General features: G+C 32.1%; 6 protein-coding genes across 8 annotated transcripts; 2 read left to right on the plus strand and 4 right to left on the minus strand.

The window, feature by feature from the left end:
- Positions 1 to 343: 343 nt before the first annotated feature.
- Positions 344 to 5,657, plus strand: LOC130667747 (oxidative stress-induced growth inhibitor 2-like). 2 transcript variants are annotated; one of them, XM_057469575.1, is made up of 6 exons: positions 344 to 868; positions 2,624 to 2,737; positions 2,815 to 3,550; positions 3,635 to 3,891; positions 4,037 to 4,465; positions 4,623 to 5,657. In XM_057469575.1, exons 2-6 carry the CDS (start codon positions 2,677 to 2,679, stop codon positions 4,865 to 4,867), a joined length of 1,728 nt encoding a protein of 575 aa, XP_057325558.1. In that variant the 5' UTR covers positions 344 to 868; positions 2,624 to 2,676; the 3' UTR covers positions 4,868 to 5,657. The 2 variants fall into 2 exon arrangements, with proteins under 2 accessions (XP_057325558.1, XP_057325559.1); XM_057469576.1 differs by lacking the exon at positions 344 to 868 and adding an exon at positions 1,697 to 1,958.
- LOC130667749 (syntaxin-16) lies at positions 5,306 to 8,941 on the minus strand. Its single transcript, XM_057469578.1, has 5 exons — positions 8,713 to 8,941; positions 8,400 to 8,618; positions 7,512 to 7,719; positions 7,168 to 7,430; positions 5,306 to 6,657 (listed from the first exon to the last, which is right to left on the minus strand). Exons 1-5 carry the CDS (start codon positions 8,791 to 8,793, stop codon positions 6,448 to 6,450), a joined length of 981 nt encoding a protein of 326 aa, XP_057325561.1. The 5' UTR covers positions 8,794 to 8,941; the 3' UTR covers positions 5,306 to 6,447.
- A 3,406-nt stretch (positions 8,942 to 12,347) lies between these two features.
- LOC130667373 (ankyrin-1-like) lies at positions 12,348 to 13,109 on the minus strand. Its single transcript, XM_057468884.1, has one exon. It carries the CDS (start codon positions 13,107 to 13,109, stop codon positions 12,348 to 12,350), a length of 762 nt encoding a protein of 253 aa, XP_057324867.1.
- Positions 13,110 to 16,220: 3,111 nt separating this feature from the next.
- On the minus strand, positions 16,221 to 17,756 carry LOC130667574 (dihydroorotate dehydrogenase (quinone), mitochondrial). The gene is made up of 3 exons (XM_057469237.1): positions 17,618 to 17,756; positions 17,182 to 17,542; positions 16,221 to 17,109 (listed from the first exon to the last, which is right to left on the minus strand). Exons 2-3 carry the CDS (start codon positions 17,531 to 17,533, stop codon positions 16,292 to 16,294), a joined length of 1,170 nt encoding a protein of 389 aa, XP_057325220.1. The 5' UTR covers positions 17,534 to 17,542; positions 17,618 to 17,756; the 3' UTR covers positions 16,221 to 16,291.
- Positions 17,757 to 17,758: 2 nt separating this feature from the next.
- Positions 17,759 to 18,725, minus strand: LOC130667580 (LYR motif-containing protein 4). The gene is made up of 2 exons (XM_057469242.1): positions 18,065 to 18,725; positions 17,759 to 17,986 (listed from the first exon to the last, which is right to left on the minus strand). The coding sequence occupies exons 1-2, from the start codon at positions 18,145 to 18,147 to the stop codon at positions 17,776 to 17,778; spliced, it is 294 nt and encodes a 97-aa protein (XP_057325225.1). The 5' UTR covers positions 18,148 to 18,725; the 3' UTR covers positions 17,759 to 17,775.
- Positions 18,726 to 18,952: 227 nt separating this feature from the next.
- Positions 18,953 to 23,003, plus strand: LOC130667566 (programmed cell death 6-interacting protein). 2 transcript variants are annotated; one of them, XM_057469225.1, is made up of 12 exons: positions 18,953 to 19,084; positions 19,169 to 19,391; positions 19,668 to 19,783; positions 19,870 to 19,997; positions 20,067 to 20,345; positions 20,497 to 20,598; positions 20,681 to 21,205; positions 21,293 to 21,454; positions 21,540 to 22,049; positions 22,120 to 22,261; positions 22,372 to 22,557; positions 22,635 to 23,003. In XM_057469225.1, the coding sequence occupies exons 2-12, from the start codon at positions 19,186 to 19,188 to the stop codon at positions 22,745 to 22,747; spliced, it is 2,469 nt and encodes an 822-aa protein (XP_057325208.1). In that variant the 5' UTR covers positions 18,953 to 19,084; positions 19,169 to 19,185; the 3' UTR covers positions 22,748 to 23,003. The 2 variants fall into 2 exon arrangements, with proteins under 2 accessions (XP_057325208.1, XP_057325206.1); XM_057469223.1 differs by having other exon boundaries at positions 19,069 to 19,084; positions 19,147 to 19,391.
- The last annotated feature ends 88 nt before the right edge of the window (positions 23,004 to 23,091 follow it).

The following is a 23,091-nucleotide window of genomic DNA, read 5'->3' on the forward strand; positions in this document are numbered from 1 at the left end:
TAAATTTTCATTCTAAGATATAGGGTAGAGGTACCGTTTTTGGCCACGTGAGGGCCAGTTTTGAATACTTGAATAATTTAAATAAAATAATTTAAAAATGCGCGGTAACATAATTAATTTTTAAAATCTTTAAAAATATTCTGGTCTCATTAAAGAAATTTTAATTAACATTTTTTAATTAATTTAAATAAAGTATTAAATGTCAAAAAATGAAACCGCGGCCACAGTTGCTACCTCTAGCCAATTTTAAAATTTAAAAAAACCCGCACTTAGGCTTCGTCGCGACACTAGCGACGCGGTCAATAAAATAAAAAAAAACTCAAGTAAAATAAAGATCTGTCTCAGTTCAGTACACGAGTAACTTTTGTATCAGCAAAGTATCGCGCAATCTAAAACTTTTAATAAAATCTTATAAATTACATAAATAAAAAAAAATATATATAAATATATATAGTAAATAAGTCTTTAATTAATTTCCAATGTTTATAAATATTTTGAAATCGATGTCAACGAGTTCAATGAATTAAATCAATCAAATTAATAACTCCAAAACCGGGTTGTCCTAGTCACATCTAGAACATGCCGCAGTAATTTTTAAATTTAAACTCACCAATAAGTCCACCTTTGATAGCTTAACTATCAATTTTTGTATTATAAAGATTTTTGAATAAAAAATTTACGTATTTATATACCTGTCAATATCTGATGACGCAACAACACGAGAACAGTTTAATTAACTCATCTTCTAGGATTGTAAAAAATCGGTCAAGTAATTATTAATGTCTCTATTGATTTTTCAACGAATCGCAATACGAATAATTGTAAACATGACAACTCTCGGCATTATTATTAAATGACAGGTGTCCAAGTAAGTAAATAATTAAGTGCAAAATCTATGACACTAAAGTTACCTGACGTCTAATAATTTTTTGAATTTTTTTAAAAACAATAAATTATAAAAAAAAAATACACTTAAAAAATTGCACCTGTAGATTTTTTAATTTTCTACATATGCCTATTTTTATTTTTTTTTGTAATTTATTTGGTAGAAAAAAAATCCGAGTTTTTAATAAATAAATAATCATGAGTGTGAGTGTAGCAGACATCAAATTTAAAATTACTAATAAATAGAGTAAATAATTGATAAAACAAAATTTTTTAAAAATGCGCATTTAAAAAATTTTTAAATTAGTGAGTGCATTTTTTATAAATATTTTTTAAATTATTTATGATTTAAAATTTGTCTGATGTCTGCTACACTTACACTCATAAATAATCACAAACTTATCGATTTTAAATTAACAGATAGGTATTCACCTACATGACCTAGGTGACTTTTTTATTTATTGATAAGATCAAATGCCAGTAAAATCGATATCGAAAATGTATGCAATCTATCAGTACTTATGACACACATTTAAATATAAATTATTTAAATAGAATACTAAATATACAAGTTCGCAATGCTGCAAGTCACGTAATTTATGTTTGCATAAAAAGTACATATATACCGGCATACACCTAAGGAAGTATTAGACTGATACTTTGTCAGAAGTGTATTATTATAAATAAATAAGCCGGCGTGACTTTGAACATGAGTAACAATTATCTTTCAGTTTTTCAGATAGTAAAAGACTATAGTCATATTCTATTCTATAAAACAACCATCAGCAGTCACTATCATTTTAGCTAGTTTTTTTTTTTCCATCTCTACTTGGTGATCATAATAATCATCATCATCAACAACGACTCTTTACCTCACTCAGCAATTTAATTTCAGTTTACTGACGACGCGCATTCAATCAACACGTTTTTTCTTTGCCTACTCAAGTAACAAAAAAATTTTTTATATTTCATCTAGTCTAGCCCATTGTTTTTTTTAATCAGCAATTACTAGTCCAGCTCAAACCGACAATCAGTTTTATTTAAAAAAGTGATAATTTGAATTAAACTCAAAGGTAACTGGTAACTAGCAATTAATATATGATTTGCATAGATAAATATATATGTTAAAAAAAATAAAATTTTAAGTAAATGTTTAATTAACGATACATTGACACTGGCTAATTAGTTTGTGTTGTAATAATAAAATAATATATTACATAGCATGAATTATATCAGTGTAAGAAAAAAAAAAGAAGTGATTAATGAATTCAAAGGAACGCATGTGCATTGCGTCATACCAATAATTGTCGGGTTTAAATATATGCTGAATAGAATTTATGAATACTATCCGCAGATACAATCAAGACCTAGTGGTCTCCGTTACTCTGTTACTGGACAAGGTCATAAAATAAATGCTGAGTTATCTCGTTTCATTTGTGAAAGGATTAATAATTGATAGACAAGGAAATGCCGGATAATTTTACTGTCAATTAAACTATTACACATTTATGTACCTATTAGTTGCAACATTTATCGCAACCGTCAATCGTTAAATTTTAAATCTAACTGATAACGAGTTGCACTTATCATTTAGTCATGTCATTATTTATCAGTTGCGGTCGCATATGACCGGCGTATTATGACTAATTACAATGTCATTGTGATACCATAAATTTTTGTTTTTTTTTTATTGAGAGTTTAATTGATAAATGGTTTTTTATTTTGTTGTGATTTTTAGAAGTCTGGTGTGATAAGTCTCCAGCAAAAAAAACATATTTGTTTATTGGAAAAATGCAACAGTTATCAAACGCACGTGAAGAAACGGTTTATTATAAAGACGTTGTTATAGTTGGTAAGAATTTTTAATTAATTAATTTATTTATTTACTTATTGTCAGTAAAATTTTAATTACTTTCGTTTTTGTTGTAGGAAATGGACCGGGTGGAATATTTTTATCATTTATGCTCAATGGTAATTGGCCTTACTACACTGGAGATTCACATCCAGGAGACGAAATGCTCACAGCCCGTCTACATTATATACTAGACAATACTAATAAAGTTAATGAAGACATAAAAATTGATGGAACTGATAGTACTTTACGTTTGTACAAAGATGAGGACAAAAAGACTGAGCCCGACTATGAAAGACAGACGCAGATTGAAAAAAGTGGAAGGAAGAGTCTGCTAGAGTGTACTCGGGAGGAGCTTGAGATTTTGGCGACTGGTGTGGAAGGCCGGGGCACTTGCAGACCCCTGGCGTTGCTGCTGGATCAGCTGCAGCATCCGTGCGTCGACGCGGGGCTCAACTTACCAGGTCTGCTGAGTTGGAGATCCGCTGAACACTTCCCGCAGCAGAAGGTCGTGAACCACGTGGTGCTGGGCAAAGGTCCGCCGGGCGGTGCCTGGCACTTTATGGACCCAAATGTACTGACTATAAGTCTGAGTCGTTGGATGTCGTTGCCAGGGTTGGATTTTCAGAAGTGGGAAAGGCTGGTTGGGGCGGAACAGTTACGCAAGTTTTCTATTTTGCTGCAAGACGCTCGTCTGTCCGCAGAGCCAAACTTTGACACGCTCGATGCAATGAAACGAATTCCAGTTGGTATTGTTGCTGCTTACTACAAAGATTACGTTAAAAAACAAGGCCTATCTAAATATTTTAAAACGTAATACTAAAGTATTTATTTGCTGATATTAAATTTATTATTATTTTATGTCGGGTATTTAAATTCATGGAATTTAAATTACAGTGGCAGAACAATAACATCAGTACGACCTATATTAGATAGAAAAGACTGTGAAGATAATTACAGCTGGGTCGTAAAAGGGTACGACAATTTAAGCGGTCGGAAATTTCGTTATAAGTGTAAAAAAGTTGTCCTTGCCACTGGATCAACGAACACATTCAACCGCCTCGGACTTGCCGGTGAGGAAACCCAATCCAGTTGGGTGACCCACGATCTCAATGACCTTGAAACCCGTCTCGATCGGCTGGCCGGCAAATGTAGTAAGTCCCACGCATTTAAATATATATGTATGTATTTTTTTTTTGTTACACATGGTATCAATTAAAATTTTTATCAGCACTAAAAACCTGTTTGTAATAATAATGTAGTCTAGTGATGGTTATTTTTGCTATTTGCTAAAAATAGAAAAATGTGGAGCACGAGATAACCAGGACTTGAGCAAAATAGATCCAGTTCTCGTTGTCGGCGCCGGTTTAAGTGCCGCAGACGCAATTATAACAGCCCGTTGCCGCGGAATTCCGGTAATTCACGCATTCCGTGAATCGTCTGACGCGTCATCAATAGAGAGCGAGAGTGGAGTGAAACTGAGTGCCAACGTCTACGAAAGACTCCAGTCGCTTCCCATCTCATTGTACCCGGAATACCACAAAATTTATGAAATGATGGCAGATGGCAGAAATCATCGACTCTACAAGTCTCTCCCGGGCTACAAACTCGTAGACCTTGGTGTCAAATCTAATGACTCAAATAAAACTAAAGAGAGAAGGGTAACTCTGAGGTCACCGAGCGGACAACTATTTACATTCCGTGTTTCCATCCTTGCTATTCTCATTGGTACGTTAATAATTCCCATAAATATTTATTGAATAATTAATTATCATTTTTTATTAGACCTAATATTCATCATTTATATTCTTTCCTCAATAAAAAAAACAACACTGACACTAATTTATTAAATTATTATTATTAAAATTTTTTTATTTTATTTCAGGTTCGAAACCAGATTTATCTTACCTCGGAGACTATGCAAATAAGTTAGGAAAAGTCGAAGATAAACCGATAAGCGGGCGATCTAATCCCATAAGAGTTGATGACTTTACTTACGAAGTTATCAAGTCGCCTAGGAAGGGATTGTACGCAATCGGATCACTTGTCGGCGACAATTTCGTACGTTTTATACTTGGCGGGGCATTCGGTGTCGCGGCCCACATACTTCGTACCATCGACACCGAATAATTACTCTATGCAACACTAATTTATTATTTATAATATTATTATTATTAATACTACTAATTTATTCAACTACAGCAAGTTGATATCGTAACCGAGGACGCCTAATGGTGCTACGCAATGTCAAATGATAAGATTACTCTTGTGCCTCCTTGACCGTTTTCACTATTTATTTACATAGAAGTATTTTTATATAATATTGACCGGGGGCTCATTCTAAATGACGGGACGGATTATCAATTTAACTATAATTGAGAAGAGATTATTATTATTATTGTTATTTTTTTTTATCAAGATTATAGTACGGAATGTAGTGAACATATACATATATATATTTTTTTACAAAAATCAAGACTTATTTAATGAGTATGTTCTGTGGGTTGCGGGATGTATTTAAAAAATTTACTTTATCTTTACTTTTTTAAATATTTACCTTGAGTAATTTTTTTTCGTTTTTTTTATATATTTAATTAACAACAACAACCTATTTACAGGTGCCTTTAAATAGAATCCAGGTGATTATGCTTAAAATTTAATAACAAATGCGTAGAACACTTGTAGTGTAAATGCTCTTTAGAAGCGTTTGAAACAATAGGGTACAAAGATAAATAATTTGTAAATATATGTATAGATAGTAATTAATAATAATTATTATATTATACATATATGTATATATGTGTTTTATAGCACATCACACAATTCCTAGTGGTATCCACTATTTATAGACAACTTTCTTAGCATCCCATTGTTGAACAATATTATTATTATTATTATTATTATTATTATTATTATTATTATTATTATTATTATTATTATTTAAAAAATATTACTTATTACAGTCGAATTTCATTAACTCGGACAGTTAATCTACGGAGGAGAGGAAAATTCTTAGAATTTCCTAGTTAACGGATGCCCTTTCTCCCTTAAAAAGTTAACTATGGCGCATGCGCTCTTACATCTACATGTATGATGCAAATATAAATATATACAGACACATGCAAATGTATAGCAGGGGGTAAAAGACAGCGTAGCTCGTGGGAGTAAAGATTGAGGGGAAGTTCCGAGATAATGAACCGAGTGAATGGATTTCGACTGTATCTCAATCTGTATTTAAATAAACCACATAGCCTGTGATATTAAGATGGTTGATATTTTTAAATAAATTAATTCACTATTTAATTATTATTGTTAATGATCATTTAATAACAATAACTGTAATAATTATTTTTTTTTTGTTATTAATTATACAATATACAGACATTTGTTTAAATATTTAACATTGTACGTGTATAATGTACTCAAGCATTTTTGTTATTTATACAAACAATAAATTATTATATAAGAAGAAATAAAAATTATCTCAGTCTTGTCAAGCCGTAAGTCGCTTCTGAACCTTGTTATTGAATAAAAACTTAAAAGTTATTATTATTTTTATTAATGGCAATGATAATTGGTCTAAAAAGTTATCAGATAAGAAATAAAATAATAATAATAATAATAAAGTTATCGTGGTAAGTGAGATTTGTTTAGTACTGAGTACAAATTGCACAGAAAATAACCAAGAGGATGAATAAAAGCAATAAGATTCAGGTTTTGAATAAAATAAATAAGAAACTGAGGAAAATAATTGCCGCGGCGAGGATAAAAATACAGTAGAGTTTACGGTTAGCTCGTTGATAAGAATCAGCTTTTTTTAATTGCTGGTATCCTTCCTGAACTTTACCTTGAGTGTGCTCAATATTGTAATCGATACGGTCGAGAATACTACCTTGATCGTGTACCATAGTAGCTAAGTCCTGTCATTTTATAAAATATTTAAATTCATATTGATCAACGCCTTAAATATTAAGGACATTCACAGATAGTGACCCGACTTTTTAAAAAATTCAATGACTCAACTGTCAAACGTGTAAAATTTTTATCATTTATTTTAAAAAAATAATTAAAGCGCTAATTGAAAAAAGGACAATTTCGCTGAGAAATAGATTTGAAAAAAATTACGTACAGTTGTTATCAATTAGAAGTTAAGTGAAAATAATTCAAATTTTGTAGACTGAAATTTATTTACCAAATTTCGTTTCACTCCTAATTGATAACTGTAATTATTGTTTTAAAACTCTGTTTCATCGAAATTGTAACGTCGTTGTCTTTTTTTCAATCAATGCTTCAATTATTTTTCAATTAATTGATAAAATTTTACGGTCGACAGTCCAAGGTCATTAAATATTTTAAAAACGTTGGGGTTGCTGCTTGAGAATGACCTTAAACTGTTGTCTTTTATTAACTATTGATGACTTCCAACTTACCTTGAATATATAATTTAAATCAGCTATACTTTGAACAATATGATTTACTTCTTGTTCCCTTTCAACCGCCTGCTTCATCGATTCTTCCGCATCCTCAAGCATCAGGAGCACAGTCTCCTGTTTTTGCTGCTGTCTCGGCTGCCAAAACTGGTCATTAATTTCATTCGACGGTGACTCCGCAGGCCACGAGTCCACAGAAACGTCAGGCAGCATTCGATCTTCACCGAAAAATGGCCTATTCCTTTCTTCCCTCGAGTTTAGTTCTACGTCACAATAAATTACCCGCTTAATAATTTAAATGAAAATCATTTTTAAATAAATCAATTAAAGAAAAAACTATTCACGTTGGATATAATTATTCTGAGCAGTTCTATATCGGATACCCAAGTCCTGGAGCGCTGAGGAAAGGGCCAGAACTGCGCTCATCGCTAATTGTTTTTCTGCATGACGTGTTTCATGTCTTGCAGCTCCTTTAACTATTTGAACTTGCCGATGCCCGCTAGAAAATGCGCGGCCTATTTCGCGAGTTAATTGTTCCATCTGTCTTTCTTCCTAAGAAAAAAAAACAAGTGATGGTCAGCCCACTATTTAATTTAAATTAAGCTCATTCTCAAATCATTCTCCCACTTTTTAAAAATATTCCACTTTCAAAATTTCATTAATTAATTTTTAAAAAATTAAAGTCATAATTGAAAAAAGGACAATTTCACCAAGATAGATTTTTAAAAAAGTTACTTACAATTGTTATCAATTAGGAGTTAGACGAAATTTGTTTGATAAATTTCATTTAAATCTTCATCAATTTTATAATTCGAAAATTTATATAACAAATTTCGTTAAACTCCTAACTGATAACAATTGTAAGTAATCTTTTAAAAATCTGTCAGCGAAATCGCTATTTTTTAAATTAATGCCTCAATTTTTTAAAATTAATTAATTAAATTTTAATATGAGTGTAAATGTAACAAACATGAGAGAATTTATAAACTTTGAATAAATAAATAAATTAAAATAATGAAATTTTAAAAAAAGCGCGTACTTTTTAAATTTTTGGATACGCACTTTTAAAATTTTAATTCTTCTTACTTTTCATTTATTTATTCAAATATTTTTAAAATTGCCAATTGTCAGTGACATTTACACTCACAACTTTAGTACCGTTTGACAGTTAAGAGAAATTGAATATTTTTAAGAAGTGGACTGTCTGAGGATGTCCTTAAAAAAATTGTAACCTGGGAAGTATCATCGAGAGTCGGTCGTGTTAAATGCTTAGCATGTATTTCAATTAAACTGTCTAATTTTATTTTCAAACGACTTAAAATATACTGAGTTTCTTCGAGAGCATCTGCCCAGGCTGGAGCTGTCAAATTGCTCCCATTTATTCCTTTCAATTCGACGCTGTCAGATGATCTGTTCTCCGAACTAACAAGCGCCATGCGATCAGATAAATTCTTAAAATAATAATAAACAAATTTTTAATTAATTACACTTATTTATTTAATTACTTTGTACATAAATTATTTTCGTAGGTGAGGTTAAACTAACCTGCTCCGCATAAATGTGTTTACTTTGCAATGCATTATTTCTCATAAGCACAAATGGCTCAGTGAGGTTTCGTGTTGCCATTGTTTATTTATTTATTTATTTAATTAATTAATTATATATCAGATAGGCTGTTACTGATAATTTATTCTCATTTATCTTACAATCGAACGAACCACAAACATTTACTTATCCAATATGTTATAAACTAAAATTAATGTAGATAATAATTTATAAACAGTACCAGTTACACATATAAATAGACATAAATAAATTTCAATAAATATATACTATAAATTAGTTAATAAAAAAACAAATATGGCTATGACTGAGGTTAAAGCTATTATCCAAACTGAGTTTTAAACTGATCCACTCGCGCCTGCGCGAATAGTAGTCTCTAAACTCCTGTCATAAGATATCAGTATTACGGCTGTTTTTTGACATCAGGCACAAAAATGATGACAAAATAATTAGAAACTTGTCACCAAAAAAATACATGATCCTGAAGTTAGCAGACAATTGACAATTAACAATTTTCAAATTTTTTTTCAACAATTCATTTCAAAGAAATGAAAATATGCATATATAGAGAATTACAAAAACTCCAAGTGCAATTGCACACCTCAAGCGCGAACGCGCTGTGTGCCTTACAATTTTTTAAAAATATTTTTTTTTAATTCATCGTTTTTAAAAAATCAAAAAGTTATGAGACGTCGGCTAACTTCAGTGTCATAAAAATTTTTGTTTAAAAGACTTGACACAAGTGATAACAAAAAGTAAATGGCAAATAATTGTCAAATAAGTAAACTAAACAATTTTTTAATTATAATGAGACAAATTTCCTATGATTTTTACGACTAGCATCTGTTCGGCGTATTTATATAAAATACTTGGCTTTAGAGAAAAAAAATCTATCTTGTCCTTTTAAATGGCTACTCGCCTTGATTAGAAGAAACGATTCGAAACGATTTGCAATGTTAAATGCCCATAAAAAGAGTGATTCAAAAGTATTCAAAGTATTCAAAAGCATTAAAAATTATTCAAAAATTTTTTTTCTAATTATTTTAAAGTGTTTCTTTTAATAAGGGTGGGCTGCGTTACTTTGCGTATGCGCGTAAGTAAAATTTTGTCATTATTATCAAACTAAACTATTGTATTACGGATTATTATAATGCAATCTCCACATAGCCATTAATAAAATAAATACAAAAGACACATGTTAACAATAGTCATTACCAAGAATCCTGCATAAAGATTGAATTCTAATGAGGGATTAATTTTTGTAAATCATTATGAGTCAGTAATTCTATAATCTTCTCTATCACAACACCTGGTATTCGAATCTCATTGAAAATTTCATAAATTACATCGCTGGCAGAAAGTAACATTTTCTTTCGTCTTAGCGCTTTTTTTAACCGAAAATTAATCATTCCTGCGTACTGTGGAAAAGTCGCTCCGGTATCAAAATTCAAAACAGTCTCTTCACTGACATATTTTAAACGACTAGCCAAGCCGTGTCTAGATTCATGCAGTACATCATAAAACCTGAGATTACTTGTGCCGATGTATACTTTCTTCATCATTGTAATTTCCGTAGTACATTGATTACGCAGTTTTTTGTAAGCGTTGATATCCACTGCAATGAAATTTCTTGAACTCACATAAACATTAGCCACCCAAAGTTTCACGATATGCTTCTTGAATGTGCACTTAGCTCTCGGTGTTTCTTCACGTACTAATTCTAATGCCGTTTGACCTTGATCGTTTTCTAAATTAATATCGACACCAGCGTCGAGAAGACGTTGTATCATATCACAATTGCCTGTATACAGAGCCGCATAATGAAGCCCTGTGGAAAAGCTCTCATAAATTCTGATAAGATATTGAATATTTTTTATGAGAATCTATGAGCTTCGAAAATATCTATGAGATTTAAAAAAATTCTCATACGAATTTTTATGAGAATCTATGAGTCAAAGCTTTTGATGTTTTCCTATGATGATTTCCGTACTAGATTTTTAAAAGAATGAGTAAGATTTTTTAATTTATGAGATTTTGTGACTCGAATTCCGCCAACGATTATGAGATTGAATAAGTACTTTCATTTCTATAAGATTGTTACAGTTTATTCTAATGTATTTTCAATAAGAGTTGATCAGGCGAATTCCGATGTTATAATACTTACAAAATCTCAATAAGATTATTTTTTTATACAAAATTTTCAGAATTTATAAGTTTTAGTAAGAGTTATCCTAGGAGATAATATCTTATTGAATATCATAAAATATTTATCATATTTTATGAGAAAATATTTAACATGTATTTCTTCGAAATTTTATGAGACTGAATTAGGAATCACATGGACAAATGCAGACCTTTTTCTCATAACAATTTTATGAGAATTAGTAAGAAAATCTATAATCGAATTAACTTGTAAAAACTTAATAGATTTAATTTTAATTTAAAAGCTATGTGATTTATGAGTTTTTGTAAGTTTTAGTTAGAAGGCTATTACTTATAAAATATTATGGAGTACTTATGAGATTTTATAAATAATTTCCATTCACATAAAATATTAATTTTATCAGATTCATTCAAAAATAATTGCTTAACTTAATTTTTTTTTTATAAGAATTTACACCAAAAATACTAATATTATCACTATTTCTTGTACTTTAAATATTTTAACTGTTCGGAGATGAGTGAAAATATAAGTTTTTATGTGATTTTTTACAAACCCAGTAATGTATCTTGCCCCATTTTTTTTTTTTTTTTGGTGCAAGATACATTATTTTTTTGTAGCGATATTGCATTTTTTTGGTTAAACAGAATAAAATTTCTCGGAACAAGTACTATTCTTTTCACGCAAGTTTTTTTGTATTCTCCGACCAAAATCACAAAAGTTGCTTAAGCCAAGAGAAAAAATTTCTCGGGAGAAAAGATCGATATGGAGAAGGGGAAAGTCACCGGTGCTAGGCAGCAGCAGCGGGAGTAGTTCGGTGCTCGCCACGAGATCGCGCCTACGATTTGGAGTGTCCCTGGTAAGACATTTATTTCAGAAGTGTTATATTCCAAATTTCAATACGATTTTATTCGAGTACTCCTCTGTCATTTGACAGACCAACAAGTATCTGTTTAGGTTGTACTATGGTATATCCCATTATACATCATGACTTTAATATTTAATATTAATGTTTACTTGAGTAATTATTGATGAATAAATAAACGGACTCAATTTCATAGATTTTTCGTGAATAGATTGCTAAAGGTTTTCCGCGTAAATACTCATACAAATATTCTTGAGTATACATAATAGAAACTTTTTGAATTCATGCTAAAAAATTCAATAATTTAGCATATAAACCTTAATCAATACTTCAGAAATCGTCTCATACAATCTTATTCATTTCCAAAATCTACTCAATTGTAAACTTTACATTTTTCGAAAACTTATAAATACTTATAATCACAATATTACAGCTTCTGTTTCTTATAGATTCTGATAATTTATATGAGAATTTTAAGAAAAAAATTTTTTTGATGCACCATCTATGAGAAAATAATTGTATAAGAATTTTTGAGATTTTTCGTGGACAAATACTGATCGTTTTCTCATAGCCAATTTTTTTTATGAGATTTTATAAGATCTTTTCCACAGGGAGGGCTGAATATTTAGTCTTTGACACTCTATTTATTTGAACCATGTCATTATCTAATAATAATTCCAGTACTTCCAAGTTTTTGCGGCTTGCGGCGGCAAGTAGAGGAGGATATTCAAGATCACCATCAGGACCTTTACCACCATTAACATCTGATCCATATGCAATGAGAAGCTTCATAATTGCCACGTTCCCCATATAAGTAGCAATCCCTAGATGTTTTGTATTACCAGAAACATAAACATCAACATTAGCATTATATTCCAAAAGTAATTTCACCATTTCTTCATGGGAATGGCGGACTGCAACATGTAATAGTGTTTTCTCGCAATAATACGGAGTCGTATCATCCAACTTAATATTAACATTACCACCGTTATTAAGTAAATATTCAACAATTTTTGTGTTATCTTGAAAAACCGATCTGTGCAAGGGTGTATGCCAAGGGCTGCGAAGTAATTGCCTATGAATGTCTGCTTTGAACTGCACTAAAATCTTTATTATTTCAAGATTTTCCATCGCAACAGCTATATGTAGAGGAGTACCTTTTTTCAAGTGATTTACATTGATGTCAGCTCCGTTTTGTAGCAGATAAGTGACCAATTTTTCATCGCCATTCCAAGCCGCTAAATGAAGCAAAGGTAGTTTACTTGTAGAGTGAAGATCGGTACTGATATTCTCGACAGCCCCGCGTTCTATCAAACGAAGAACATAATTGTACTTATATCGTAAACGGCTCATTTTAAACAATTATGTATAATTAACGATTGTCGATTTTTAACGCGCACACTTTTAAATAATAAATAAAATTAACAGACAACTTTTATAATAAACACGGAAAGATTAGAACCTGACTGGTGACTGTTCTGCACTCGACTCAGTACGGTGCTGGAAGAAAATGAAGAAAATGCTCGATTGTGGTGCAACACCACACTGATTACTGTGCGGAATTTAGTAAATAGCACCACTTAGGATATAAAGAGCTTAATGTGCTACTTAAGCCACACAGTCAGCCTTAACAAATAATATTCTCGGTGCGAAAAATTCAAAACTCATAAATATGTGATCATAATTAGGGGAGGGTGGGGCAGGTAAATCAGTGGATTTCACTGGTTCCTTTTAAGAGAGTACGGTACCTCAGTCATGAACATGAAATTCCCACCACTTTAATTTCTGTTTCGTTCAATCTTTCCTTTCCTTGGCTTATCCAAAAGTTTAGTAAAATTATACGGCAGGCAAATTTGGAGCAACTGATAAAACGGGCCTACTTCTAGAATTCCATTCTCATAGTTGTGACAGATGGGATTCTCGAAATTTTTGACTTTTATCAAACTTTTTCTTTTAAATACGAAGGGAAATAATACTTATTGTACTTTGATCTGCCCTTTCTACTTAAGTCATAAATCTCAAGTCTGTAATGAAAGTGAGACATGTTAGTCATTAGGATGCATTTGAAATTTTACAGTATAATTACTCTTAGGAAATATTGACGCATCAAAAAGGCATTGTCTTAATTGAAGCTTACTGATATTTGTAAATAATTTTACAATGCATGGGGATTTAAGGACACTTATTTTGTCATCAACTCCTAATTACATCCATTATAATTACGACGGTAGGTATTTAAAAGTGGGTATAGAGAAGAAAAATTATCCCAAACCTAGAGGCTGTAACTATTAAATTATTGGATAGGTCAAGAAAGGGAGGGGATAACAGTAACAAATTTTAAGTGGTGGGGATTTTGTGCTGATCTCGGAAGTACCATGAAAGAATGATCTACAGACATCCTCATTCAAAGTAATTTTTGAACTCGGAAGCCTAAGTCGTGCTCTCTTACTTACAATCTTAAAATCAAAGTTGATCAATAATTTAACGATACATTTTTGCAAAGTGAACTGTTACACTAACAGTTAAGTGCCAAAGTTGATTTATTGTAAAGTTTGTGTCTTAAAGAGTGAAAGTTATTAATTACATAAAATTCAATAAAATGATTCGCACAAATTATACGTACGAGTATGTTCATCCTTTGGTAAAATATGGGATTTTCAAAAATATCAACAAAGAGCTTCATTCTACAGAAAAACTACCCTTGCTTCATATAGCGGTTTTGAACTGCGATGAAAAATTGATCGACTATCTGCTATCTAAAGGAGCTGATCCGAATTTAAATTTTTTTGGACCAGGTACACCTCTTCATCTCGCCGTTGCAGTGAAAAATCTTGAAATAACTAAGAGATTATTAAATTTTGGAGCAAACGTTAATGCACAATTACGTTTTAACCCATGGTTAATACCTTTACACATAGCGATTCTAGAAAATAAGTTAGAAATTGCTGAATTTTTAATCAAAAACGGTGCTGATGTTAATTTTGTGCTGGAGGACGAGAATTCGAGCTGTCCTGGCAAAACAATTTTGAATATGGCAATTTTACAAGGTCATAAAGAAATAGTCGAATTATTGCTGAAGAATAATGCTGATCCCAATATTTTGATTCCGGATTATGGATCATCACTAGCCATTGCCGCTCGTACCAAAAATGTGGAAATTATGAAGCTCCTTCTAGAATACGGTGCAGATATTAATTATGCACCTGCGGATAAATTTAATTATTTAACTCCTCTTAATATGGCCATCATCAAACAAGACTTGGAAGCATTGGACTTATTGTTGAATGATAACAGAATCAATATAAATCCAGTGACAAAACAATCAGTTCCAGTTCTTCATATCGGAGTTATCTTTGCAACAAATTGTTGTGTGATACAACTGCTTCTTGATGCTGGCGTCGATGTTAATGTAGAAGTGGCTACTCAAACGGTATTAGACTCAGTTATTGCCTACCGACAAAATTCAGTACGTCGACTTGTTCAAGACATTATAAAAAAACATATTGTAAAACTTCGTGCGGCTAATCTCTATGTCAGTAAAAAACTTTCGGCAGCAGTGGATAGCAAAGACTTCAATGACTTGCATAATAAGTGTATTGTAGAAATTGAGCAAATGAAGAGTTTAAATATTGGTTCAAGCAATCTTACGTTTTATCATGTGCTGCACAAATCTCGACACCAGTTGGCTGTTGGTTTAAAATATATCAGTGATGAAACTATTTTAGATTTAGATACTGAATTTATTTTTCCTCAGTACGCCAGTATGATTAATTATCGTTTAATACGGGCATTAGAACGAAAAAAACTGTTATTTAAAGTGACCGATTTAATTGAAGACATATTTAATGAAATCAATCTTCCAAGTACTTTTTCAAGAAAAATTTTTGAATTTCTAACTTATGATGATTTAAGAAAATTAATTCCTTATTAGTATTAAATATTTATACGAGAGTATATTGGTAATATGTTTATGATTTATATTTACTAATTTAATTTAATTATGTTTAAAACATATATGTATATTGTTTGTATATTAAATAAACAATCATTTTTATGTAATGAAAACGATTTATTTTTATTTTTAATTTTTTATTTGTACTTTGGTAACTCTAGTGTCCTGGAAGTAGCGCATTAGGATTCCGCCTAATTATCCAACTGAGTCTCTCCTTTCAAACAAAGGTAGTGTAGGGTAAGAACACCAGTACCCAGCCCCTAACCAGTTGCCATTCGGTCATATATTTTAACATTGGCTCAAAATATATATATATAGATAGATATAATTTAACATGAGGTGGCTGGCTACTGGCTTGGGACTGGGTACTGGTGCTCTTACCCTATATAATTAATGTAAAATAAATCTATTTCTAAGTACCCTGACATTGTCAAGAAACTTCTAGCACGAGCAGCTGATTGCAGTGGGTTCGTAAATCAAATATCCAGATAAAAAAAAACTTCCTCAAATAATTGTCATTAAATAAAAAGGATACGTGGGTATATTCATATTAAAAAAGTTATTACAGATAAAAATGAAATATTTATTTAACATTTTTGCCAACGGCATCAGCAATTGACGAATAACCATTCAAAATAATTAAATCATTAAGTTCTTTTTTTATTTTCTGTACAATCGGCGGCCCGTGGTAAGCATACGAAGTGTATATTTGTATCAGAGAAGCACCAGCTTGAATTTTATCAAAAGCATCTTTGCCAGAAAAAATTCCCCCGACACCGACAATTGGGATTTTCCCTTTGGTTCGTTTATACATATCAGCAATTAAGTTTGTTGATAAACCAGCGAGCGGTGCTCCACTGAGGCCTCCAGTTTCTTTTTTGTATTCACTTGACAAATTTTCACGACTTGTTGTTGTGTTAGAAAGTATAAGACCGTCGATTTTACATTTGGGTTTTTGAATAACATCCGCGACATCCTGACGTTGATTGATCGTTAGATCAGGCGCCAACTTCAAAAGTAAAGGAGGATTTGATTTGATACTTTGACGGACATCGTTTACTGTGCTCAGTAGTTTTTCCAAATTTTCTTTGCCCTGCAGGTCTCTCAATCCTTCGGTGTTGGGACTCGAGACATTTATCACGAGGTAGTCAGCAACGTCACTGAATTTTTTTACACCCTCAACGTAATCGTTAACTGGATCCGTTGATGTTTTATTTTTTCCCAAATTAACTCCGATGATTCCAGTGAAGTTTAAATCATTTTTAAGATCAACCAGACGTTTGTAAACAGCATCATGACCTTCACTATTGAACCCGTAGCGATTTATGATCGCTTTGTCTTCAGTCAATCTGAACACTCTAGGTTTAGGATTTCCTGGCTGTGGGTTCGGAGTAACAGAGCCTAAAAAATATTAAAATTTAGCAATAAGTAAAATATTTATATCCTACTGATACTCAAAATAATAACAATTACCTATTTCAACGAAACCAAAACCCATTTTGGTTAAACCTTTGATAGCTTCGCCTTGTTTATCAAAACCAGCGGCCATGCCAACAGGGTTGCTGAACTTTAATCCAAAAACAGTTTGTTTCAAACCCGGTGGATCTGGTGTTTTTTGTTGTGATATAAATCCAAAGTTAGCAGCAGCTACGGCCAAGTTATGAGCAACCTCAGGATCAATGAATTTAACCAAAGGCATCGCGATTTCATTGTAAAATTTTTCATTTCCGTGGTACAGACATGCACCAGCGAATACTGCAGTACCGCAAAGAGTAACTTTTAATAACGAACGAATTTTTTGTCGTTCGCTTAAGCGCGTTGCCATTTTTTGAATCTGAAAAAAAATATCATAACACATAAAGTAAACGATTTTTTTTTTTATTTGAAAATTTGAATTAAATTTACTTACCGGCGGAGGTTATGTCGTCAGATTGCGCAAAAAAATGTGACAAAAAATTAAGCAAAAAAATTCCACTAGTTATTACTCAATAATTACTGTACTTAAAATTTAAATGAATAATTAATATGCAAACTTAAACAATAATAAAAAAACAAAAAACTTGACAATTATTTAGCACTAGGGTGCACTTTGTCTTTGCCCAGGTGTTTATTTTCAATAACCAGAGGCCTCGTGCCGTACAAATTACTCAGAATCACTTGTCTTTTAATAATTTCCAAATTCTCAAGGCCTTTATTGTAACAGTCTCGTATCAAATTATTATCTTGCAGGGTTTTATTTTCTCGGAACTCGTCTCTTACTTTTCTGAGAGCATATTCACTGGAAATAACATAATTAGACGTCAGTTAAATAATTATGTACAAAGTAATTGTAAAAAAGTAAGTAATAATTAATTACCGGTAGTTGTAGGAACTCCATTTTTTACTTTCACGAATCAAATTACGGTAAAGCTTCAAAACAGCTTCACGACCATAAGCCATTATATTTATCTAACATTAAACACACTTACAATATTACCCAGCTTTTATATTTTATACAAAAAAGTTTTTTAATAATCAGATGATACTTTTTATTTGTTTTTTACTGGCTCACGTGGTCGAAAACTCGAACTGAATAAGCCACCTGGTGGGTGGCATGAAAATGACATGCATTTCAAAATTTTACCTCTGAAGTTAGCTGACGTTTAATAATTTTATTAAAAATTATAAATTATAAGAAAAAAATATTTTTAAAAATTCGCGCCTACAATTTTTAAAATTTTCTTCATGTGCATATTCTTATTTTTTTTCTGTAATTGATTTGCTGAGAAAAAAATTCAAAAATTTTTGATTGTCTACTAACTTTATCACAAGTTTTCTTGATTTCTTCTAGATCATCTCAAGCAAAATCCAATCTTCAAAATTGTGTCAGAAGCTCCTTAATAAGGGAAAAAAAAATTCTTCATTCAAAAATCCAACAGAATATTAAGCTGATGACGTGCTCGACTTTGCTCGTAAATTGTTGACAGCTGAGCTGATGAAGATGAACATTGAACAGTTATCCGCAGAACGTTTTAATTCTTACCTACTTCATATTTTATCCCATCCAATCAGCGGACAAATGAACCCCCACTTTTACTACCTTTTAAATTTTTAACTCCAATTTCTCCATAAAAAATTCATCACCTTCATATTTAAATTCAAAAAATTTCGTAAAATTTTCTAGAATTTTATTTTAAATCGATATTTAAAAAATGTCTAATGATAATTATTCAATTTATTTACTTGACACATTTACGCCTGCGCGTTGACATCTTAAGTAAAATTGTCTCGTATCCTTTCTCGAGACTTTTCAGTCGTTGATTGTCTTTTGAGGTAAAGTGGCCAAAGTATATGAACATATATATATATATATAACAGCAAGTAATAATTGTCGCAAGTACGCACTTAGTATTTTATCTATTGATATAATTTTATATGTATATATACTGATATTGATAGCATTTGAATATTCTACCATAAGTCAGTCAATCAGAAGCAATGGCTGAGTTAATAGCAATTCCGTTAAAAAAGCCGTCAGATGTGGACGTGATTAAGCCACTTACCAATGTCATTAAATCTACTTACAATTCAGCAACAAATCAAAAAGATTACACTGAAGCAATCAGTGAATTCAGCAAACTAAGAAGTAATGCTCTATGGCGCGCCTTTGAAAAATACGAAAGTTCCTTGGAGGTTATTTACAAGTATGACTCATTTATTAATCATTTTAATAATATATATCTATATCTATGTACAATTTTCAAACTATTTACATCATCCGTCATCATACTGGATTAATTTTCATCTTTATTAATGAGACAAATGTCACCTGACATTTTATTTTTATCTCAATCAGATTTTATTTTAAAAAAAAATTTATTAGATTACTGGATTGATATCAAAATGAATGATATTGACTATTTATTATATAAGAATGACAATGAAATAAATTTTTATATATTTAATTTATAATGTTACAGTTATTATGATCAACTGTGTGCTCTGGAGGGCAAAATCCCAGCCCATGAGTTGCAAATTCCATTCAAATGGAAAGATGCTTTTGATAGGACGATATTTGGTGGAAAATTAAGCCTCAGTACGTCATTAACCTCCATTTTATTATTGATAAATTATTCATGGTGTAATTAGTAATTGTTTTTAATAATTACTCATTTTTTTTAGCCATCAGCACACTGACATACGAGAAATTATGCGTACTGTTCAACATCGCAGCTTTGCAGAGTTCGGTCGCCGCTTCGCAGTCACTTGAAAGCGACGAAGGATTAAAATTAGCGGCTAAATTATTCCAGGTAAGTTACTATTTAAATTAAGCTGTTGAAAAATGAGCCGATAGGTGGTAATGGTGGTTTTGGTTCTAGCAAGCAGCGGGTATCTTCAATTATTTAAAAGGAAATGTCATGCTTGCTATACAGCAAGAACCAACACCTGACATGAGTCCTGACACTTTGGCCGCTCTGTCAGCTTTGATGATAGCGGAAGGACAGGAAATTTTTGTCCACAAGGCTATACATGATACTATGAAGGATGGTGTCGTTGCTAAATTAGCATCCCAAGCTGAAGAGTATTATGCTGAAGCTTTGAAGTTGTTCCAGAAAGAAATATTTAGATCGTTTTGGGACAAGGAATGGGTTCCTTTGGTAAGTTTTCTGTCAACTCTTCAGCACTTCCGTACTTTTTAGTGTCTTACTTGCACTGCATTCTATAATTTGAATAGTGTCCTGCAAGCAAAATGCTCATAACGGGAGTGCTGACGGGTTAAAAGCTCTAAATCTATAAATATTTTTATAGATTACAGGTAAACAATCAGGATATCGCGCTATGGCTGAACTGTATCAAGCTGGTGTATGCAGAAGTAAATCTGCAATCGGTGAAGAGATATGCAGACTTGAAGTAATAAATATACTTGATATTAATTATTATTTATTTATATGTAATATATATTTAACTTATTTATATATATATCTGTCGACAGTATGCAGTTGATTTATTTAAAGCAGCTCAACAAAGATCCAATAAGCCGACTTTATTCCAAGACTATGCGAACAAGGCTCAGCGACGCTTGACCGAAGTTAAAAAAGACAATGATTTTATTTATCATGAGCGTATTCCGGATATCAAGAGTTTGGAACCTATTGGGAAGGCCAATGTCGCTAAATTGCTGACCATGTCGCAACCTTTGAACCCAAACTTCAAAGATTTGTTTGAAGACTTAATGCCGGTGGCTGTTCATCATGCGCTGTCTTCATACGAGATCCGAAGAAACGAGTTGGTGAACACGGAGATCTCGAAACTCCGCGAAATGACACAAGTTCTGAATACCGTGTTGGCTAGTTTGAATCTACCAGCTGCGATTGAAGATACCAGTGGAACCGAAGTGCCTCAGTCTCTGCTAGACAAAGCATCCTATGTCAGACAAGCCGGAGGGATTCAAGCTCTTGAGACTGCGATGAATGAACTGCCTGATTTGCTCCAACGGAATAGAGATATTTTAGACGAAGTAATTTAAATTTTATTATTTTTCTGTTAATTTATTATTAATATTAGAAATTCATTTATTTATTATTGTAATTTTCGTGGTAATTAGGCTGAGAAAATGCTCAGAGAAGAACGCGAATCAGATGATCAGCTAAAAGAACAATTCAAAGAACGCTGGACGAGAATACCGAGTGCTAAATTAACTGAGCAGCTTACAATGAACGCTCAAAAATATCGCACGATTATCGATAACGCGATTTCTGCTGATAAAGTAAGTGACATATATAATAAGTCATTTATATTATTTTTCTTTTTAAAAAAAAGACAGTATGAGATTTTTGGTTTTATATTTTTAGACCGTACGTGAAAAATTCGAGACACACCGTGAGGGTATGGAGACCCTGAGTCTCGACGAGAGTCAGTTGGCGTCTGCAATTCCATCTGGTTCAGCAGTTCAAGAGAGTGGAGTAGTAGCACAGCTGAGAAAATTAATGGAAGACGTTGAGACACTGAAGGCAGAGCGGGACGTTATTGAAAGCGAATTAAAATCACCGACTGCAGACATGAAGTCTACATTCCTGTCAGCTTTGGCCAAAGACGGAGCCATCGACGAGCCGAATCTATCGGTTGAACACATCGGGAAAGTTTACGGGCCGTTGACTAGCCAAGTTCGTGATAGTTCAGCGCGTCAGGAAAAATTAATCGCCGAAATTCAGTCTAATCACGCAGCATTTACTCGTGAGCAAAGTGGATCGGGAAGTTCACGTGAAGCTGTACTACGTAAATTAGCAGCTGCGTATGACGCATTTAAAGAGCTCAAAAATAATTTACAAGAAGGAGCTAAATTTTACAATGACCTTACTCAGGTACCTTTGACCTCTTGTTTAAATTACTATTCAACTGGACTAATTATTTATTCAAATATTTACTTTTCAGCTGCTTGTTGTTTTCCAAAATAAAATTTCCGACTTTTGCTTCGCTCGCAAAACCGAGAAAGAAGAATTATTGAAGGATTTAACGACAAATTTAAGTCACACTGGTCCAGCTGCTACACCTGCGATTCCTTCTCACCATGGAGGTAATTATTAGCAGCAGACCAAAGATACATTTTTTTCAGAGATTAATTTTATACTTTTATTATTATTTACATTTATTTAATAACAAAATAAAAATACGTTTCACATAAAGCCGGCTCTGGAACAAGTTCAGCTCCATCTGACAGCGGCTCTGCTCCGTTGCCCTATCCGACACAATACCAAGGAGGAATGCCTATACCTTATGGAGCATCTCCTGCAACGCCTTATCCCACTTACGTTCCTCCTCCGATGCCTCAGACATACAATCCGTATGCGACGATGCCGTACCCCGGACAAGGTTCATATTAATTATCATATTTATTGTTTATATATTAAATTAACTTGGATTTATCTTAATAATAATTGATCTGCCAGGTGCGTACAATTATCCGCAGCAGTTTCCACCACCACAGCAGCCTAACTACAGCAATCCTTATGCAACATTCCCGCGTTACGGTGCCCCACCACCTGGACAAAATCCCTGGTAATTTTCGAGCTGAATCCTCCTATTGAAATTATTTGATGATAAATAACATCATATTGCTTATTTTTATCGTTATCGTTATTAAATATACGGCTTGGCATGGATAGAGATTAAAATTTATTGTGCACAAGCTTGATGATTATTTTTCTAACTAAAAACGCCTGATAATTTTCATGTATATTGTAAAGTGATCAAATAATCATTGTCGATATATTTTAAATATTTTTTAAAAATAAAATTAATGTAATTATCGTTATAAATTATTATTATAAAGGACTCTAACAATTACCATCACTAACATATTTTTTTTTCTACATAATTGTAGGGCAGCATTGTTGTAATTTTAAG

This window comes from Microplitis mediator, chromosome 5 (assembly GCF_029852145.1).
Source record: "Microplitis mediator isolate UGA2020A chromosome 5, iyMicMedi2.1, whole genome shotgun sequence".
In the NCBI taxonomy this organism is placed as follows: domain Eukaryota; kingdom Metazoa; phylum Arthropoda; class Insecta; order Hymenoptera; family Braconidae; genus Microplitis; species Microplitis mediator.

Excerpts from the sequence above, each read along its gene's own strand:
- LOC130667747 (XM_057469575.1), top strand. The coding sequence starts at position 2,677 with ATGCAACAGTTATCAAACGCACGTGAAGAAACGGTTTATTATAAAGAC. Across the intron at positions 2,738-2,814 it reads TAAAGACGTTGTTATAGTTG|GAAATGGACCGGGTGGAATA; the intron begins GTAAGAATTTTT and ends TTTTTGTTGTAG. Across the intron at positions 3,551-3,634 it reads CTATCTAAATATTTTAAAAC|TGGCAGAACAATAACATCAG; the intron begins GTAATACTAAAG and ends TTTAAATTACAG.
- LOC130667749 (XM_057469578.1), bottom strand. The coding sequence starts at position 8,793 with ATGGCAACACGAAACCTCACTGAGCCATTTGTGCTTATGAGAAATAAT. Across the intron at positions 8,619-8,712 it reads AACACATTTATGCGGAGCAG|AATTTATCTGATCGCATGGC; the intron begins GTTAGTTTAACC and ends TATTATTTTAAG. Across the intron at positions 6,658-7,167 it reads ATTTAAATTATATATTCAAG|GACTTAGCTACTATGGTACA; the intron begins GTAAGTTGGAAG and ends ATAAAATGACAG.
- LOC130667373 (XM_057468884.1), bottom strand. The coding sequence starts at position 13,109 with ATGAGCCGTTTACGATATAAGTACAATTATGTTCTTCGTTTGATAGAA.
- LOC130667574 (XM_057469237.1), bottom strand. The coding sequence starts at position 17,533 with ATGGCAACGCGCTTAAGCGAACGACAAAAAATTCGTTCGTTATTAAAA. Across the intron at positions 17,110-17,181 it reads TTTTGGTTTCGTTGAAATAG|GCTCTGTTACTCCGAACCCA; the intron begins GTAATTGTTATT and ends AATATTTTTTAG.
- LOC130667580 (XM_057469242.1), bottom strand. The coding sequence starts at position 18,147 with ATGGCTTATGGTCGTGAAGCTGTTTTGAAGCTTTACCGTAATTTGATT. Across the intron at positions 17,987-18,064 it reads TGGAGTTCCTACAACTACCG|TGAATATGCTCTCAGAAAAG; the intron begins GTAATTAATTAT and ends TGTTATTTCCAG.
- LOC130667566 (XM_057469225.1), top strand. The coding sequence starts at position 19,186 with ATGGCTGAGTTAATAGCAATTCCGTTAAAAAAGCCGTCAGATGTGGAC. Across the intron at positions 19,392-19,667 it reads TCCTTGGAGGTTATTTACAA|TTATTATGATCAACTGTGTG; the intron begins GTATGACTCATT and ends ATAATGTTACAG. Across the intron at positions 19,998-20,066 it reads TAGCGGCTAAATTATTCCAG|CAAGCAGCGGGTATCTTCAA; the intron begins GTAAGTTACTAT and ends TTTTGGTTCTAG.